The sequence below is a fragment of the Spermophilus citellus genome, assembly GCF_964194105.1.
Source record: "Spermophilus citellus genome assembly, chromosome: 19".
Lineage (NCBI taxonomy): Eukaryota > Metazoa > Chordata > Mammalia > Rodentia > Sciuridae > Spermophilus > Spermophilus citellus.
This window is the reverse complement of record NC_138201.1, coordinates 3423118-3442633: the sequence shown is the minus strand read 5'-3', so window position 1 is coordinate 3442633 and position 19516 is coordinate 3423118. Positions and strand designations below refer to the sequence as shown.

The window sequence follows — 19516 nt, the reverse complement described above, 5'->3', positions numbered from 1 at the left end:
TGGAAAATGGAGGGCCCAGTTAATATGAAATCAAGCTACAGAGAAAGATGGCGTGCAGTGCTGGTGAGGTAGGCCCGGCTGATTGTTTTCAAAGGCCGGTTTGTCCCAGGCATTTATGACGGTTTATGTTAGGCCTAGGGAGTAGCCGAAAAAGGGAAACCAGACCTTTGACTGGCGCGCAGGGAGGGGATCCGAAAGGCAGGGTTTATCAGGCCCTTCTGCGTTTTAACACTGCCCACTGACCTGCCGGGGGACTGCGCGGAGACCTTTTTTGTGCGCATTCAATTGTGAGAAGTAAACAAACGAACTCGTATCCTGTGTTTGGTAACTGGGTGGGGAGCAAAGTCTGGCAACCAGTGTTGCTTTTAAATTCTTTCTTTGGACAATGGGCCTTGTATACTTTTATATCCTGGCTTTTCAAACGTGCACAGCTTTCGTGAGGTTTTCCTAGGGACGGCCAGAGACAACAGAGGAGGCATCAGTCACTTTGTATAAATACACGATGTTTTAAACATTGCATTTACAGTAAGACAGGAAAGGCCCGTCCCAGCCTCCGGCCCCCAGCACACTCTGCCTCAAGAAGGGCTCAGTCCTCGATCCTGTAGTGTCCACGTTGTCCTTCTCTCCCTCCCTGCCCCCCCCCTTTTTTCCTTATAATTTCATGAGTTAATATCTGTTGAAGAAGTGAAAAAAATCATTTTGACATGAATATAACTATCATTGGGTTTTACATTAATGTGATAACTTGGGAAGGGTGAAGACAATTGGATCATTTTATGCATGCTGTTCTTAAAATGAAAACACGGGCTTTTCATTTAAATTTATTTAAATTTTTGTTGTTAGTGGTATAGAATTTGTTTTTTGGAGTGAAACTCAATTAACTTTCTCAGTGGCATGGTAGTAAGTCTGAAATTGGTTGCTAATAGGAGAATGAGGGTTTTTACTGTGGAAGAATCTACGTGGAGCCCGGAAGGAAGCCACCATTTTTCTCCTTCTTTGGACTTGGCCTTGGAAGGTCTTGGTGCGCACGCTGTTTGGTGGGGGCCCGGATCCAGGCAGTGAGTGCCCTGTGTTGGGGGTCCTGTTGCTGACGGGAACACGAAGGTTCTGCGAGCGTGGGCAGCCCACCCGGTTCCTGACCTCCCTGATCTCTTGAATGTGAGTCAGAATCAGGAAAAGGTCTGATTTTTTTTTCTTGAGGAATTCTTTTTCCTTCTTTTTGGCCCCGGTTTGGGAAGGGTTAATTTCCCTTTCTGACGGTTAGCCCTGGTGTGGCCGGGCCCTCCACCTCGAAATGATTCCTCGCAGATTAAGGATATTAGATAATTTCCTTCTATTTATTATACTACCGCACTGTATTATCTTTCTATCACTGAGATAATTACTGAGGAAATCTACATTAATTTTTTGGCTGGAGCAAGGCCTGCTAAACACAGGAATGCTGTATTGATGTTTTACACAACAGAAGTTTTCCTCCTATCACGACCCATCAACAAGAAGATTCGCCCGTGTCCTAAAGCCCCTTCTTTTTGAGAACAAAGCAGGCGCCCGCCAAGCGGGCCCAGCGAGCAGGCCCCGGCCCTCCAAGGCCACAGTCAAGTTGAGGCGCCTGAGCTTCGAGCAGCTACTATCCGGCACTCGCAGTCAAGTGCCTTGGTGTTGTTTGGTAAATTATGAATGTGTGTAATTAAAATCTAGCGGCTGTTTCTATGAAAGATTTACAATGTTATTTCATCGTTTGTCATGGCTAATTAACAATATTAGATGAAGTTTTTCTTCTTCAAAGGTCTGATTTCTTCTCATTTATTTATGTCAGGAGTGATAAACAGAGTAGTTACAGGCTCCTGCCCTTGCAGGCGGAGAGGGCCTCACCTTGCTCCTCTGCACCCCCAGGGCTCAGGGTTCAAGGCCCCCCAGGCTGGGGTGGGTGACTGCAGGTCTCAGGTCAGAGGTTGGCTCCCCACTGCCCGAGGTGGGCTGCAGGGGGAGCCACTGTGGAGGGCTTGGTCCCTGCAGGCACAGCCATCAGAGGGAGTGCCCTCCCATGAGGCAGCTCCTCTTGAGAGGTGGCTGACGTGGAGCCCACCCTGGGCCCAAGCCACCCTGGGTTTCGGGGATGGCGGTGAGTTTGGGGTGCTGCCCTCTTGGCCTTGCCTGGGAATGGCCTCTCACGTCTCTCCTCTTCTCTTGTAGCAGCAGCAGGTGGCCACCCAGCAGTTGGCCTTCCAGCAGCAGCTCCTACAGATGCAGCAGCTCCAGCAGCAGCACCTCCTGTCTCTGCAGCGCCAAGGCCTCCTAACCATCCAGCCCGGGCAGCCCGCCCTTCCCCTCCAGCCTCTCGCTCAAGGTATGGGCCCTGTCTCTATGGCGGCCCTGCGCAGGCTTCGGGGCGGAGGGGCCAGGTGTCTGGGGCTGCTCCATGTCCTCGAGGGGGCGATGGCCCTCTGAGACATGCGTGTGCAGACTGAAAGCAAAGCTGCAGGAGGTCCTGGGGGCCTGGTCCCTGAGGCCAGAGGAGCACTTGGGGGAGCACCGCGCGTATTGGTCCCTCGGGGAGCATTGCAGCAACTCTGGGGACATTTCTGTTTGGAACCAGGAAGTCTCCTCTCAGAGGCTGCTGTTAGTCATGTTAACACACATTTTATGTCATGTAACTCGTATTTCAGACCCAGCAGTGCTTCACACACATGCCATTTCTTAAATATCTGGGCATGAATTTGTGTTTGTTCCCCTGTAGATCACTCAGCTCGGTCTTGTTCAAGGTCATGTTATCTCTCCCTCTCTCCCTTTTCATTGGCCTGTGGTGTGGAGCAGGTTCTCGCCCTCTTCAGAGCAGGTGCCCTTTCTGTTGCCAGCTCTTCCTCAGACGTGGGTTCCTTGAAAATGAAAAGGTTTCCTAGGTTTCATGAGTTCCTTCCGCAAAGCCGCTGACATTTCATCCCGAGGGTATTGGACAAGAAGAGGGAAACTCAGGGTGTTGGCTTAAGCTGCTCTGGCTTTTACATATGTGTGAAGGCAAGTGGTTATTCAGGGGAGGAGAGAGGAGGTGATGTACCTGTGCCCATGTCCTTGGCTGGCCACATTAGTAAGTCCCACATCTGCAGATTCAACCATGGATTGAAAATATTCAGTTAAAAAAAAAAAAAGAGCATCTCTGCTGAGCATGTGCAGGATCTTCCTTATTCTCACGATATAGTAGAACAAGTGTTTATATCATGTTACGCTGCAGTAGGTGTCAGTGACCTGGAGGTACTTCCAAGCATGAGTACAATGCCTAGGTTGCCTGCAAGCTGAACACCATTTAGATAAGGGACTTTGGCATCCTTGGGTCTCGGCATCCAGAGGTGGCCCCGTGGACATGGAGGGGGGTGGTTCCTGGCTCCACAGACCTCAGTGGCTTCCTCAGCCCTGGGTCCTCTGAGCCTCAGCAGATTTGATGTGTGTCTCCAAGGCAGCAGGCCACAGCTTTGGGTGTCTCAGGCTCAGTTGTCATCTGAAGAAGGCTGGAAGTGTGGGGTCTTCCTCGTGTCCTCTTAGGCGGGGCTGTTGGCTGGTGACCGTGGCTGGCGAGTGGAGCCAGTGAAGCTGAAGCGGGGCTGCATCTGAAGCTTCCTGTGGAGTCGGCCACGCCCAGCTTCTGTCCCCGAGGGTTCTCCTTGTTCTGAAGGTGGACTGCGGCCTCTCTCTCTCTCGCCCTCCACACCTGTGCGCCCCACTGTTCACCTTGGTGCCTCATCATCAGCGCTTCCCTGGATGCCCTCAGAGGGGCAGGTTTGGTGACTGCGCCATAGGAGGGGAAAGGAAGGCCATGGGGCTAGCGCATTGTGAGCTTTTGCCCAGTGTCAGTTGGGCTTCCTTCACACCTCCTGGGTCATAGCTGGACACACCTCCTGGCCTCGGGCTTCACCCTGTCTCCCTTTCCCTCTGCTCCTAGGCTGTGAAGTCTGCTCTCCGAGGTTCATTGTTATAGTGTATCAGTTAAGCTGTCCAGAGAGGGCAATTGGGCAGGGACAAGACAAGCTCATACATAATGTGCAAGAAATGAATGTGGTGGTGCATGGAGTGTAATCTCTGCAGTATCACATCAGACACCGGCAGGTAATTCACTGGGGTGGCATTGATGGATCTGCTCAGCAGTCTGCTGTAACTATAAGCCCCTGCAACATTAGGAGGGCGCTCGCTTGGCATTGGAGGGTGCCTGTGTGCGCCACGATGGCACAGCTGTACGGGCAGATATTTCTGGAGTCGAGTTCTTGCAGGAAGGAGAGCCACACTCTTGCCATCTCCTGTGGATCAGGAGCCGGGCTTGTCTCCCCTGCCCCTCAGCCACGGAGGCCTGAGAATTCAGTCGTGTGGACTACAAGACAATTCCTTTTTATCAGAGAGATGATGGCTTAAAACTGATGTCATTATGAGGTTTAAATCAACTTTCTGCTTGCTTGAACATGGTCACCTGGGTATGGATGTACAAGGACAAAAAAGGTTGATCAACTCTGTTTGTCTTTGAGCCAGTGATACCTGGGGTGGTAAAATTGAGTTCCATGAGCAGTAATCTGTCAACTGTCCCCACAACATACATTTTTTAAACCCGCGCCTGCATTTTCTTTTATAATGAAGGGACTGGATGTCCTGGGGAAGAGAAAAGGAAGGAAGGAAGGAAATGTAGCCAGGGCACAGGAGTTAGGTGGCGAAGATGCCGGGATGTCCACTGATGGAGAAGCCTGCGTGCGCACTTCCACACGGCTGACCGAGGGCCTGCTGAGGGTGGCCACGTGTGAGAGGACGAGGATGGAGAGCCACGTTCTGAAGGCCCTATTTTTCCCTCTGGAGGGGGTTGTGCTGTCCTTCAGGTTGTGGTGGGGCCTTTGCTCCGTGGGCAGGGTCCGCCCACCTGGTCTCACCTGTTCTCTCATGCTCTGCTCCTCCCGAGCACCTGCGGTTTCACATACAAAGACTCTTCCACTGGCTTTCTGACCGTTTAATTTTTAAAACCTACTCTCCAGGTATAGGGGAAGCCGCGGGCTGGTTACGTACCTCTTAATGGGTTTGCTCTTGGTCCTATGAATCCATCATTTGGAAGAAATGGGGGCTCTCTAGAAGTTGGATATCCACCTAGTCCGACGAGTGACTCCTCGCCTGCCTTCTTGTCTTAATTCTTTCTTGAGATCTGGGCTGTGGAAGGCCAGCACCCTTGGTAGAGGGTGTCCGGAGTCTGCTGAGCAAGCCGTTGACCGTCGCTGGCGGAAGCAGCACTGCTGGAGGATCGGGCTGCCTGCCTCTCGCCGGCTCTGATGAGAAGGTTCTGAAATGTAATTATCACATCGAGATTTGACCCAGAAACAGCTCTGTGGTCACACAGCCCATTAGTGTTTACCCTTCTCCCCCGAGGAGGAAGCTGCGTCCCCTGGCTCCTGCAGATGTAACAAGTGGGGAGCCCTCGTCCCAGTGCCTTTGCCCACTTTGCAGACTGCTTTGGGATTGTGCTGTTCTCAGAGGGAAGTGTCCACGCAGCCCTTAGACCAGTGTCCTTCCCGTGCAGCACTCGCTTGAGTGGAGAAACAGGCGGTTGGTGCTTTTCCTGTGTTTGCAAAAGAGAATAGAAACAGGCATGGATTCATGTGGTTCTGGTGAGCACACTGTCAGCACACACGAGCCCGCGGGCTGCTGGTTCAGTTGAGCGAACGTGGGTCTGAGGGTCAGCCGTGTTTGCAGGTAATTGTTGATGTGCAGACTGCAGAGGCGGACTTGCCAGGTACTGGCACGTCCCACCTGTCACTTGGGAAAGTGTTTGGAAATAATAGCCCAGATGCAGCAAAACCGGACGAGGGATGGTATAGTGGCCTTTCCCTTTGTTTAATTTGCCTCTGAGGTTTAATTTTCAGGGGACAAGTAATAATTGAATATGCCTAATAACTAAATGCTCATTTGGGACAAAATCCATCAAAATATAATTGGCATTTGATTTTTATGGAGGGGGAAAGAAACGGATTCGGCTGTGGAGGATGCGCTCTAGGAACATCTGACCACTTCATGTATCCTTCGAAGCCGCCTTTATGATATATATTAATTGCAAATACTTGGGCATTTGAACATTTTCTCGAAGAACCGATAGGAGAGACCAACTGTTTTTGTTAACGTTCCTGGCGGAAAGGCGGGGAAGGTTATTGGTCTGCTGTGCAATAATTTACTCCTCTTTGATATGCAAACGATCCACGGTGAATATAAAAAAATCCTATCAGACTCATTTCACAGTTCTTAACCACTCGGATTCTCTGGAGTCCATCGCCTCATTAGACCAGCGCTCTCCAATGCTGGCATAATTAAAATCTTTAACAGTTTAGCAAAGTAAAGATGTTTGGCTGATCACGTTGAGATGATTATCTCTCCATTGTATTCTAAATGACAAAAATAAATTAAATTTAGACCTTGGCATTTTTTTATTATGTGTTTCAAATGAATATAATGCACGCAGCCTTCTCCTTTAATTCAATACCTTCAGTTTGGTAAGAAACATGCCTCTTTCGGCTCCTGCTACTTACCCAGAAAATGGCCGGCTTCGCCCGCTGGCTGTTATGCTGGGTGGAAACAATGACCAGCCGTCCACTAGGCTGAGTCTAAGGCGGAATTGCCTGACGAGGTTCAGAGGTGTGATTTCTTTTTGGGGTTCTTCCAGAGGAAGCGGCTGCTGCTGGTGGCTGGTAGCTCCAATAGAGGCTTGCGGTTGCGCGTGTGCATGCGCTGGAATATGCATGGAGGTAGAAATTGGGCATGCTGGGCCACAGGGGCTGCTGCCCAGGTAGACCAGCAGTCCAGGATCGTCAGGGTGTGTCCTGGGTGTAATTCTTCCTGGGAAAAATAGTGGCGCCACTTCTCTCCTTTAGACCCATGTCCACTTTGACCCCCTTGCAAAACAGAACAACTTTATTGCCCCAAATTTATTTTACATCTTTGTTTCATTGAGCGATGGTTCATTAGCATTGATTTAAGAAATGACAGTAATAATAGTGTTACTTGTGTAAAAAGTTATACAGTTTTTCAGTAGACACATCCATCAATTAAGCATGTGGTACGAGAAACCAAAATTAATGAGGAAGATAGGTGTGTTAATGAAATAATCATAGTATAATCAATTTGACTGTTAAAAGTTGAAAAGCATTTCAGGAAGACGATATGAATTCATAATTTATGTCTAAAAGTGATTAATAAAAACTATATTTAATAACAAAGCTATTTGTCATCATTTAAGACTTAAGCACAAAAATTATTCATTTTGTGGCCCGCATTGTCATAAGAATGTAGTTGAACAGTTTCGTTCTGGGCCCTTCTTTGTGTCTGGAGATAAGGTGCCGTCCTCGGGCTTTTCCTGAAATTGGGAAGCAGCAGCTGGGTGGAGGGAGGCGGGCGCTGCTGTGGCAGAGTAGCTGCTGGGCCCCTGTCCCTGGTCTGCGTGAGACGAGGGCCCTTCCGCCCGAAGCTCCTGGGAGGAGGTGCTCCCGTGTTTGCCTTGGTGGGGAGGGGAGGAAAAAAGAACTGCACACACCAAAAAAAAAACCCTAACACTAGGCTTTGTTTACTGACTCTTTGATTTAATTACTGTTTGAAGAGGCCGGAATTAGCTGTTAATTGATTTAATTATCCAATTTGTTTGTTTCAGGCATGATTCCAACGGAGCTGCAGCAGCTCTGGAAGGAGGTGACGGGTGTGCACACTGCAGAAGAAGCCACGAGCAACAACCCCAGCAGCCTGGACCTGACCACCTGTGTGTCCTCCTCCGCCCCCACCAAGGCCTCCCTGGTGATGAACCCGCACGCCTCCACCAATGGCCAGCTCTCGGTGCACACGCCCAAGAGGGAAAGGTAGGCAGGGGCCTGGGCCCCGCAGAAGGCTGGCCGTGGCCTGGGAGGGCAGGTGGCCTGACCCCACCTGGCCCAGGGCTCCCTAATTGGATCAGTGTGTCTTGAACATGCCTGTAATTACGTAACAATTTATTCAATATGGTGTGGGTGTGAGCATCTAATTGTTTTCACCTTTTCAACATGGAATTAGTAGGGCTGTAGATCTCACGGGCTTAGGGCCAGGCAGAAGTCTTGGAATGTCTCATTGGGTTAGATATCAAGACTTCCAGGTCCTCTGTCTGCCAAGTTCTCCCCCTGGTCAAGCTCAGTTTCTGGGCTCTGAGCACCTGCTGGTACCAGGCGCATCTGCTGTGGGCGATTTCGCATCGTGGTTTGAGAAACAGGACTGACTTTAGGCCGTGCTGCCCTTGTAAAGGTGGGAAGCCCGTCTTTGCCTTCGGTGTGTCCCCAAAGCACAGGCTGTGTGTAGACCTTGAGTGAGGGCGTGAGGCTGGAGGGGTGCAGGTGGCCTTGGATCTGCACACAAGCTTCCTCAGCACGGTGGTCATAGGGTCGCCTCACTCCTGCTGCCTTCCTGCACTGAGCTTCCGAGTTGATAGTTTTCAACGTGTGTGTTCGCGGAAGCCCAGGTTGGCTCGGAGGCCTGGAGGACGTCATGTGCACAAGGAGTTCTAGGAAAGCCAAGCTGTTGATCCCTGCCGTGGTCCCTTCCGCCCAGGCGTGTTCCTCGAGCTGCCGGGGTGCTTTTCCTGAGCAGAGAGCGCCCCTCAGATGGACAGCTCTTTCCAGCTTACTCTTTTGTAAACTGTTTCCTGTGTGTTCCACACACAGAAGAGGAGCCCTAAGCAGCAGGATGTGATAGTAAATGCTGCTCCCATCAGGAAGAAGCAAGTTCTGGGTTTTGTTCTTAAACAGCAATGACTCCATAAAAAATGAATTATATATTTCAGTTAAGCAGCTGCAAACATGGTTTCATATCTTTCTCATGGTGTTGAGCATCATAAGGCAACTGGTGTAATCAGGTACATATCTTTATATCAGAAAACAGTCATCTGTTTATATAGAGTCAAGATCTGATCCACATATATAATAGTGGTCCCATAAGATTATAAAGGAGGGAAAAATTCCCACCACCCCATGCCTCATGGCCATGCGGGGCCAGCCCACAGGGCGCTACTTGGGTGTTGTGGGGACACCGGAGTCAACAGCAGCGTACGCCAGTCATGTACACACCACACACGTGCAGTTACCCGCGCGCAGTCCTGGCTGGTGATGAGTGGTGCCGTTACTGGTCCACACACTTGCTCTGCTATACTCGTCAATCGCCATTTTAGAGTGTGCTCCTTCTACCTATTAAAAGACATCATCGACAGTGAATAGTACATCATGTTAGCCAGCGGCAGGTTCAAACCTCATGTTGACCCCGTCTCCCGTGCGTCTTTTCTCTTGTGCCTGGGCTAAACTCGTGCACTGTGGGCCTGGGAGCAATGGGTTGTGCTGCGCACGTGACCCCACGTAGCCCAGATAGGCTGTGTGAGTACACTGGTGATGTTCACACACCCCCGAAGGGGCCAACGACCACACTTCTCAGACTGCATCCCTCGTCAGGGACACCAAGTTACACATATGCACACGCACACATAGGTATTATGTTTGAGCCTAAACAGCAGAAATGAGAATAATAAATATGTTCCCACCAGAACTTGGGACTCGCCTGTAAGATTTCCTTGTTTACATCTCCACGGCAGGTGTCAAAAACTAAAAGATGCTTTAAAGGGACTAGTTGAGAACAGTTTGAGGAACACGATGGGGCACAGGGCGAGGCTGCTTGGAGCCGCTGGCCAGAGTGTGGCTCCCCTTTGCAGTGGGGAAAGACACGCATGGCTGGAAGGTGGCCTGAATCCCTGCTTTGTCATCTCCCCTCATGTCTTTATCATCATCATCATCATCATCATCATCATTTTTTCTAAATAGAAAGTCTTAGGTAGCTTGAAAGGAGAGGCTTGGGGCTGCTGCCCTTTGGTGGACTTGCTTTTCCCATCCTAGGGTTTGCTGTGGTCCATTTGCTGCTGGACAATTGAATTGCATCTCCATCCACAGGCCTGGCACTCAGAAGTGTGGACGGGTGCACTTGAGGTCTCCCTGCAGTCTTCTCACGGGAGGGCGAGGGGTGTCCCCTGGCGAGGGGTGTCCCCTGGCGGTTCTCTCCTTGTGTAGATGCAGCTAGGTGATAGGTGAGCCAGGAGCACAGCCCTTTGGGTATCTTAAGGCACGTTGGAGGCTCAGTGGCTCCGAGGGACACTGATTCCAGGATGCTCTGCTGGTTGGGTTCTTCTCTCAGGACGTGCATGGACACTGTGCCTCGTCTCCGTGTCTCCATTTCGCTACATGCCAGAGTTAGACCATGGGTCGGAAGAGAGCTCGGGTTCCAGGGAGCCTTTGCCTGGGTGTAAAGACAGGCTGGCGTTCCAGCTGTGTGCTCAGGGAGGACACAGCGACAAATTGACACTCCATCACATAATCTCCTGATTCTCTTGGCTTAGAGGAAATGTGGCCAGACTCAAAGAAAGTCCTTCTCAGTGCAGTTTCTTGTGTTTTATTGTTTCTGCTGCTGGGGCTGGAGCCCAGGGCCTGGTGCGCACTCTCCCCCTGAGCTGTGCCACTGCCCCACCCCAGCCAGCACATTTTCACTGGCTGTAGCCAGGAAGGCCAAGAACACCTTCAGTTAAAGATAATTCAACGCTTTTCAGCTTATAGAATTGATCATTTAAAAAATCAATTATTCGTCGGCCAGCTTTGTATGTATATAGGTACTTAAAATGAGTATTCCCTATTATGATTAGTTTAAAAGTCCCATGTGTGATGTGCGGTTTAAATAGTGGGAAATGGTGAAGGAAAGGGAGAAAGCCTGCCGCTGTCCCCGAGGGCATATCCTCCCTGGTGCCGGGAGCTGGCCCTTCCTCGCTAGTTCTCCTGTGAACACGGGTCCTCGAGAGCCCTGCCTCCACTTACTGCGGCAGAGCTTTCTCTTTGCCCGTTCTCGTGGAACATCACGCCCGCGCCCTTCCACCCGACTGACTCCCGCCTGGGGTGGCTCTGTGGGGAAACTCGTTGGGAAAGGCAGTCCTGCGAGAGTTCGGGTGCATGGTCAGAGTCGTGGTGTGTCTGATGTGCGTGGCACCCGGGTGGCAAGTCTCCCTGCCATTTGGAAAACTCCTGCTCCCCCAGTCTCCCACCCTGGCTGGTGCGTCTCCCGTGAGCAGCCTCTGCCGCAGCAGCTCTGGGGTCTGGTGAGCAGCAATCTGTTCAGGAGATAAATAATGTGGTTGGCACGCCACTCCTACTCTCCTCTTTAATTTGTCTTACACAAGGAAAATTATAATTAAATCATTCAGGGTAAACCCTTGAGTGCAGAGAAGGGGAAAAGCACACTTTGGGAAAGATTGCCAATAGAAACCCACTTCCCTGTTGCGCGGGGCAGAGACGTTTATCAATATTCAGCAGTGTTATGGCAGGAGCAGCCCATGTGGTTTGGGAGGCGGAGGCCAGCGCTGAAATCAAGGCTTGTTAAGATCCTGTCCCCGAGAAGCTGCGGACACTCAGCATCATTAGAATTCAGTACTGGTGCCGTGCTTCCTACTTTGATTTTTCTCCTGACAATTTAATAATGTTTATTGTGCTGATTACGTAAATTCACTGGTGCAATAAACATACCTCTGTCATCAGGGCCTTGGAGAAGCACCGTGGGGATGCATTCGGCGGGCAGAAGCTGGAGGGGAGCAGGCACACCAGGTTCCTGCTCTCCTATCTTCCAGGGGATTGGGGAGTTGTGACCCCTTCTGTAACACAGATGAGACTCAGGCTGGGCAGGTTCTGACCTTGAAGCCATGTCCCTTCAAGTTGTCCTGTCTCACTTTAGAAAATTCCAAGTTGGGGTGTGGGTAAACAGACTCAACAGAATGCAAATGAAACATTTATTAAAATGCTAAATTTAGTAAGCCCTTTGAGCTTTTTGGATCAAAGCAGCTATGTAAATACAAATAGCAATTACTACTTAAGTAATTGCCTGAATTAAAATTCTAAATATCACATTATGTTATGGTGCACTAGGGAAGGGAGACAGGGCGCTCAGTCAATCCCCTCCCTGTGCCATGTGCAAAGGAGCCACAGCCCACGTTATGCATGCTGCTGCACCCAATTTGCAGATGAGGAAATCACATTACAGGTCACAGAGCCAGCTGGTGGCGTGCCCAAGATCCAGGTTCAGGTCTGACTTTGCATTTACAGAACAGGACTTCAAGTTTCCATTCAGTTTGGAGGTGAATGCTGAGTTATGATATGTTGAAATCTGTATCTCTAAAAGAAATTTCAAATTGAATTTGAAATTCAATGATTCTAAATTTTAAATAATGTTCAATTTTATTCAACTTAATAAAACCTTTATTGACTTAACCTACTATGTGCAAATCATAGCGCTTATGTGAGGGTAGTAGTGTTTCCTCTTTTATGGAACATAGAAACCTTTACTGGGCCTCTCATGGAGGCTGGGGAACCCCAAAACAGAACCCAGTGCGCAGCGTGGATGCCCTGCAAGATCTGCACACAGGCCAACGGGAGGCCAGTCCTGCCCCTGGAGCGTCCTCACCCTGTCCTGCCTGGTTACCCTGCAGCTTCTGCTGGATGCCTCCTGCATCTGTGGGGCTTCCGCTGTCTTCCGTGGTCCACAGAAGCAGTGCTCCTTTGCCCAGAGCCTTCCCCGCTCTTTGCCTTCAGTTTGGCCATCAGAAGAGGTCTTATCACTCACTCGAGCATCGCTGCGGCCTGGCTCCTCTAAATACTTGTTACGAGGCTTCCTTAAGCATTTGGTCAGACGTTTCCTTGAACTCTGCAGAGCCTGAGCTTGGGTGGACCCTGCTTCCTCCAGGGCCGTCATACTCTCTCCTCAGAACCCAGCAACCCCAGTGCGGTCCTGTCTTCCATGAGGTGTCACCTGCCTCTGATCCCTCGGAGTGACCCTGGACGGCCATCCTCACTGGCTGACGGACCCCAAGCATGCCAGTTGTCTCCTTTTCTCTTCCCTCCCTCCTTCCCTTCTGGTAGGGGTATTGCTTGCGTTTTCTGCGGCCCATAGCTGGCAGCAGCCTTGGGACAGCCCCTGCAGGCTTTGCTCGGCTCCTTTGCTCTGGGACAGTTTCATTGGTTGCAGTCTCTGCTTTTGACCTGTGGCCTCTTGACTGGTGGCCACATGTTTGACTATATAACAGTGACGTTCATGTTTATGGGCCCTGATGATTTCAGAAGACAAGGAACTTTGAAATGTGGACATGCTTGATGTTTTGACTTGTTTTTTTTTTTTTGTTTCCTTAAACTAAATTCTGTATTGATGGATAAATGTCGGCCTTCTTGGTTTAACTGCTAAAATTTCCCAGACTGTTAGATACACAAGTCTTTAGCTTTTTTGTGTTCTCATGTTGATTCAGACTCTGTAGAGCCAGAAATGTCAGCAATAAGTTATTGTTCCCATGACTCTCAAGAGTTCTTCCTCATTTAAATTTTGTTTTTCAAAAATCAGTAATTTGTTTTTCTTTTTGTTTGTTTATTTGAAAGTCTGAGCAAAGCAGGTCTCCTAATTCTTTCTTTCCACAAGGGCATTTTGAAGAATGTGCAAAGGGTTGCAAATTTTGACTCCGACCTGCCAGTACTCTGGAAGCTTTGCAGTGGTTTGCAACAGAGGTGGGCAGACACGGCCCACCACTAATGCAGCCCACTGTGAGCTTTTGTGCATAAAGTCTTACTGGGAACGGTTGTGCTCATCCCTTATCTGTTGCCTCTGGCTGCTTTTGCACTACCATAGCAAGCTTGAGTAATTGGCCCCTCAAATATTTACTGTGTAGCCATCTTTAGAAAAAGTTTGCATCCCTGGACCTTCACCATCAGACCTGCTCCTCCTGTTTATAGAGTCATTCTCAGGGAGTTCAGGAAGCAGGCAGCCTTCTGGGCCCTTCCCATGCTGACTTGGGTTCCCAGGCTCTGAGATGGCATGTGGGAATTTGCATCTGCCATGCATACCTAGGTTCTTGGTGTGCACAGGCTGCAGGCCTGCAGCTGGGCCACGGTGTGGATACCTATCAGAGAATCCAGGCCTCAGACTAACTGCAGACCTGCTGAACCCAGATCTGCACTGTAGCAAGGTCCCCAGGGGTTTGACATGCATGTTCAAGTTCGAGAAGGAGTGCAGGCAAAATGTTCAGTTTACCTGGGTCTTGACTGTTGACAAGAACCGAATTCCCCCCTCCCCAGATTTGATTGACATCCCAGTGCACAAAGACAGCAGTCGCCATTCTTGTGCAGGCTGTCAGAGAAGCCATGTTGCTGGAAGGACCCACCCCTGGCTCTGTTCCCAGAGGCCTCGGTTTGCACTTTGTCTGTGGGGTCTCAGGCATAAGTTCTTGAAGGTCCGGTTTTTCTCTTCTCTGGGAAATCTAACCCTGACATGTGACGGTGATGAGAAGCAGCTAATGATCATGTCACCATGAGTCCGTGTGATATGCAGTGCAGAGAGGACTTGACCTGTTCCTGTTTCACGGTAGGGTTACGGTCCCCTTTGCACAGATGGTGCTACTGGGGCCAGAAGGGCCTTAGAACTTGTGGGAGTCTCACTGATGGTTAGTGGCCCTGCAGGGGCCAGATGTGAATTCTTTCTGACCCTCCAGTACTTGATTCCCAGCTGGGCCGCTCATCAGAACCACTTTGGCTCAGCCTAGACCTTTGATCAGGGTCTCCAGTGAGTAAAGCCAGGGGTTCAAGACCAAGCCCAGACCTCCCGTAGTCACAGCCTGGGGCTGTACCTGGCTGTTCAGCCACCTCTCTTCCTCCTCGCCCTCATCTTTCCTCAAGGGTGGAGGCTTGGAGGCTGGAAGTGGAAGGAGCAGGTTGGGTTGTGGCGAGCAGGCTGCCCGTGTCCTGCCAGGTGTGTGGAGCAGCCTAAAGCCCAGGGGGTTGGTCTGCTTCAGTGCAGGCTCCTGGCAGCATCCTGGCACTGTCTGAATACAGTGGAAGAAGGAGCCTGTTGAGGGCAAGGCTTCCTTTCTTAAGTCAGAAGCACCCTCTGGGGGCTCCTCGGTATCTTGTACCCCAAGTGCACTGTGCTGGTTGGCACCCAGCCGGGCTCCAAAAGGCTGCCATTCACTGATCTCAGCCTTGGCAGCCGGGTGCTCGTGGGCCTGAGCAGGAGGAGGGGCTTCTCCCAGGCCAGGGGGACACAGGTGCGAGAAGGGGCCAGGGTTTATGGGTTTCCTTGCCTTTTCACTTTGTGGGGTGATTTAAAGAAAACAAAAAACAAACAGCTCGGCCACTGTCCCCTGGTAGCTGTGTCTTACCTCAGTGAAGTGCCTTATCACACACAGCGTCATCAGACTCCATAAATCTTTTTCTATTTATTGTGCTTAAGTGATGAATGCTTCCTAATAAAATGACAATATTGATATGAAGAGGCACGTTCACGTTAGAAGTTGCTCCTGAATTTGGTTGACTTTCAGTTTTTTCCTTGGGATGTTGTGTGATGTGAATCTCTACCATAGGCTGTTCGTTCCATGCCTAATGGGCCAAGTTTTCCACCCCAAATAATGTTGGAACCCCCAGTTTCCTGGACATTCTGCCCTGACGCACGGCTCTGGCCGGCACAGGCTTTCTGCCGAGGCCTCTTGCTAGCTCACGGTTTCTCCGTGTTCACTCGGGTGGAAGGGCCTGTGCTCACACACCCAGGGGGTGAAGGGAAGCCATGGCCAGAGGAGAGGGCCATCCAGCCTTGGAGGACTCCTACGGCGTTGCCCCTTGTACTGGGTTTTACGCTTTCACCTGCGGAAGGTGCTTGTTGGAATGCACACCTGCATTTCCCACCTGCCTTTCGTGAGTGGAAGTTTTTCTCTGGTGGGTATCGCAGAGGGGCAACCTAAGCGCCTCCATCCCGAAGGCCAGGCAGCCTGGAAGAGTCCTGGTGTCCTTGTGATCCCTCATGATTGCCAGGTTCCCAAGCCAGTCGTGGTTGCAGAGGAGGACGGAGCTGGAGACTTGGCAGGAGGGCTTCCTGCCGAGCTCTGGTCGTCGTCCTCTTGCTGCCTGGCCCAGGAGCCAGCCGCGCAGGTCTTTTGGAGGGAGCCCCCGCCCCACCGGCTGGCTCGCTGGGGCAATGCAAATGAGTGTGTTACATGTGTACAGCATTCCCAAAGTTCTTTATTCCACCCCCTTTTGTAATCAGGCCAGGCCTAAGTATATTATAAAGTATATTCTCCTCATTAGAACAATAGTGGGAGCTCACAAAGGGAGATTGTTAATATGTGCTCCGGCTTGTCACTTCTGCCTGTGTGAATAAAGAAGATAACCATTCCTTTGGGAAGCTATTTCTGGAATTGAGCAACAGATACGCTAGCCAGAGAATTCTCCTAACTGTAATTTTCCTTTTTGTGTGTACTCAGAAATAACATCCTAGTGGGCTCCCCGGGGCCACCACGCATGCAGCGCACAATCGCCACAGCCCAGGTGGTGTTACATGGGACAATCCCCCGGGCACATGTCGCCAAGAGCTGTACAGCTTGTTCAGTGTCTCCGTCCATATGGCGCTTGGTCCCATTCACAGGGAGGCGCCGGGCTGCGCCGGGTGGGGCTGCGGTCAATGTAATGTGAAGCCGGGGCTTCTGCTCCCGGTGGCCGCCGCCTCGCTTGGGATTGGACCTCAGGTCTGAGCTTCAGTGTGCACACGCGCTGTGCCACTCACCTGCCGCCGCAGCTGGGCCTTGCCGCTGTCCTGTAGGCCCAGGTCACCTCTGCGGGGCGACGCACACCTGGTGTGCACAGGTAGGGGCCTTTCTGGGTGGTGGCTGGCGGAGTGACAGGGCAGGAGAAGTGCGTGTTTGTGCTACAGTCCCATAAACAGGTGTCTGTTCCCTCTGTGTCCCTGTCTCTCCTTTTCTCTCCCCATTTAGATGTGGAAACGATCTTCATTGTGCAGTTTGGATTATTGGGCTACTTTTGGCTGGTTGGTTTTTAATCTAAAAATGGGGGGAAAAAAAGGGAGATGGCGCCTGAGCGAGCTCAGAGTGCTCCAGCACCGGGACGTCTCCAGTACCAAGGGAGGGGCGGGGCCGGGCGCGGGTCTGGAGGCACTTGGGAAGAGGCACCAGCGGGCCATTTATAGGCCACTGGAGCTGCTTCTGCGTCCCTGTTTGTGTTCTTGTTTGGTCAACAGACAGACCCATGGCAACTGTGGCTGGTGGTGTTTATGCTACCTGTGAGGTTCCCTGAACAGTCTGTCCTGTCACAGTCTCCAGGAGATCAGTCCAGGGGCAGGCCGCCGCCTCCTCCCCTTCTTTCTTCTTTCTTTCTCCCCGCTTCCCCTTTTAGAACTGCCTTGGGGTGGCTCTCTGCGGGTTCTTGGGGAGCTGTGGGCTCCGCGTTGTGCTGTGGGGGCCTGGGATGGCAGGAAGAGAGAGGAACCCGCTTTCCTGTGTGTCGTCGTCGCCTTCACAGGGGCTCCCCTGAGGGTGTGTCCTAGGAATTCCAGTTCATCCCCCCCTGAAAGGCTCCCCACTCTGGGTACCCCAGGCCCGACCGCGCCTCTGGTCTGGGACGGCCTGTGTGTCCGCAGTGTGACAGGCCAGGCCTGTCGTCCCGTACCCATGAGCCCTGTGTTCGACTCACATTTCTCCACATGAGTCACATTTGTGAGGAGAACGCGATGTCTCCTGTTAAAGATCAGTGTGAGAAATAAATGGCAGTTTACTTTAATTAGAAAAAAATTGACACCAGGAGCTGGAATAATCCAGTGGCGTTTGAATAAATTAGAGGATGGTGAAGACAGAACTAAAAAGGAGCTCGCCACGGATAAGTGGGAAGCTGTCCAGAGTTCAGCGAAGTCTGTTTCCAAGTGGGACACGAGTCGGGGTCAGCACCACGTGTGTCCATGCAACCGTCTTGCCCAACACGGAGCACCTGCCAGGTGTCCTGGGCTGTGGCTCTTACAGCTGAGCTCCCTGGTCACGTCTGCAGGGGACAGTGCAGAAACAGACCTGGACTTAGACAAGGACAGGAGGCACATCCTGGAGCCAGGGGCAGGCAGGCAGGCAGCTAAGCAAGGTGGAGAGGGTGGCCTGGCCATGCCTGTCACTCTGTCCCTTGAACAGACCCGAAGAGGAAAGGAAACACCCCTACAGGCAGAAGCAAAGGCCCTGGGGCAGAGGCAAAACATGGGACTTGTTGTGCTGCATGGTGGCTGCAGCTTGCAGAGTGCTGTGCTGGTGACAGCTGTTAGGAGCCGCTCCGCAGCTGGACTGCAGGGCCAGGCTGCTGCTTGTCACTTCATCTCAGTGTGCTTGGCTTCCCAAGTCTCACAGGGCACAGTGTCCAGCCTCGCCTCAGAGCTGGGACTGTGAGGACTGAGGAACACCTGCTTTAGCTGCTGGCACACAGTAGGTGAATATGAGTTCGCCGTCGCCCATAACCGTGACGTTGTTGGATGATAACCTGAGCTGCAGTAGTGGACGTTATCAAGTGCTAACTCTGGTTTCTGGGAGTTGAAGGATGGCAGCAATTCTTCCTCTTCATGGCTTCACGGTCTAATTTGAGACGAGCATGGACACAGACACCTGCAGGCCAGAGAGACCCTGCAGCCCTAGAAGCGTAGACTACAGCAGGGCAGGGCACATGCCCACAGCCCAGCTCCTCAGGAGGCTGTGGCAGGAGGATTGCCAGTTGGAGGCCAGCTTGGGAAACTTAGACTCCAGCTCAAAATAAGAACAGTCCAAAGGTCTGGGGGCATCACTCAGTGTGAGGGCACCCAGACTCAACCTCCAGTACCAAAAAAAAAAAAAAAAAAAAAAAGAAAAAAACGATGTCTATAACTACACGTGATCCAGTAGACGATTTGTTAAAATGTGCACTTGTGGAGTATCTTGGTGATCTTGGTGTATTTGACCCCTACCCCCCGAAGGCCTCTGTGTGGGAAAGTTCTGTCCTGTGGTCCATGTCACACCCCTGCACACCCAGCCTGGCTTGTGGTAGGTGCTAGGCATCATGGCAGAGACTGGATGACGTATTCAGAAAAAAGCCAGCTCATGGGTATCAGAGGTTGAGACCACCAAGAGCAGTCGCACTTTTGCCAGCCTGTTTCCCCGAGTGCTATGGGAGCACCTGGGTGGCCTCTTTCGATACCTGTAGATGCTTCAAGCAGGAGACTGTTTGGCTTCTGGTGAGGTTGGGTCTCGGCCTTCGCCTGCGTTGGGTCACCTGGGGGACTGGCTGCAGCCCAGGCTGCTGGGCCCGACCCGGGGCTTCGGACTCCACGAGTCAGGGTGGGCCAGCAGGTGCTGCTCCTCAGCAGGTTCCCAGGGACTGCACATGAAAACCACTGCACTGCCCTGACGGGGCGTTTGAGCTTCCCAAGTGCTGTCCTGTGCACCCCGTTCATCCCTTCTGAAGGTCAGAGGGACAGAGAAGCGATCCAGATTGGGATTATTTAGGAATATCGGGGTTTCAGTGCCCAGACGCGTCCTTAGTTGTTTGAAAGACAAAAGTGTCTCAAGAGTGTGGCCCAGCGGGGACTCCTGCGCTGCTGGCCTGCAAGTCGCTCGCAGTTGCTGGCGCCTCGTCTCTCTGGATTTCTTCTC

The 19516-nt window shown here is 51.5% G+C and overlaps 1 protein-coding gene across 12 annotated transcripts in view; it reads left to right on the top strand.

The window, feature by feature from the left end:
- Nucleotides 1-19516, top strand: part of FOXP1 (forkhead box P1) — a 517497-nt gene that overhangs the window by 444651 nt on the left and 53330 nt on the right. For all 12 annotated transcript variants that reach the window (XM_081276304.1, XM_081276309.1, XM_081276307.1 and 9 more), the window contains 2 exons: nucleotides 2194-2347; nucleotides 7655-7856. In XM_081276304.1, the coding sequence (XP_081132430.1) occupies nucleotides 2194-2347; nucleotides 7655-7856 (356 nt within the window). The remainder of the gene's footprint in view (nucleotides 1-2193; nucleotides 2348-7654; nucleotides 7857-19516) is intronic.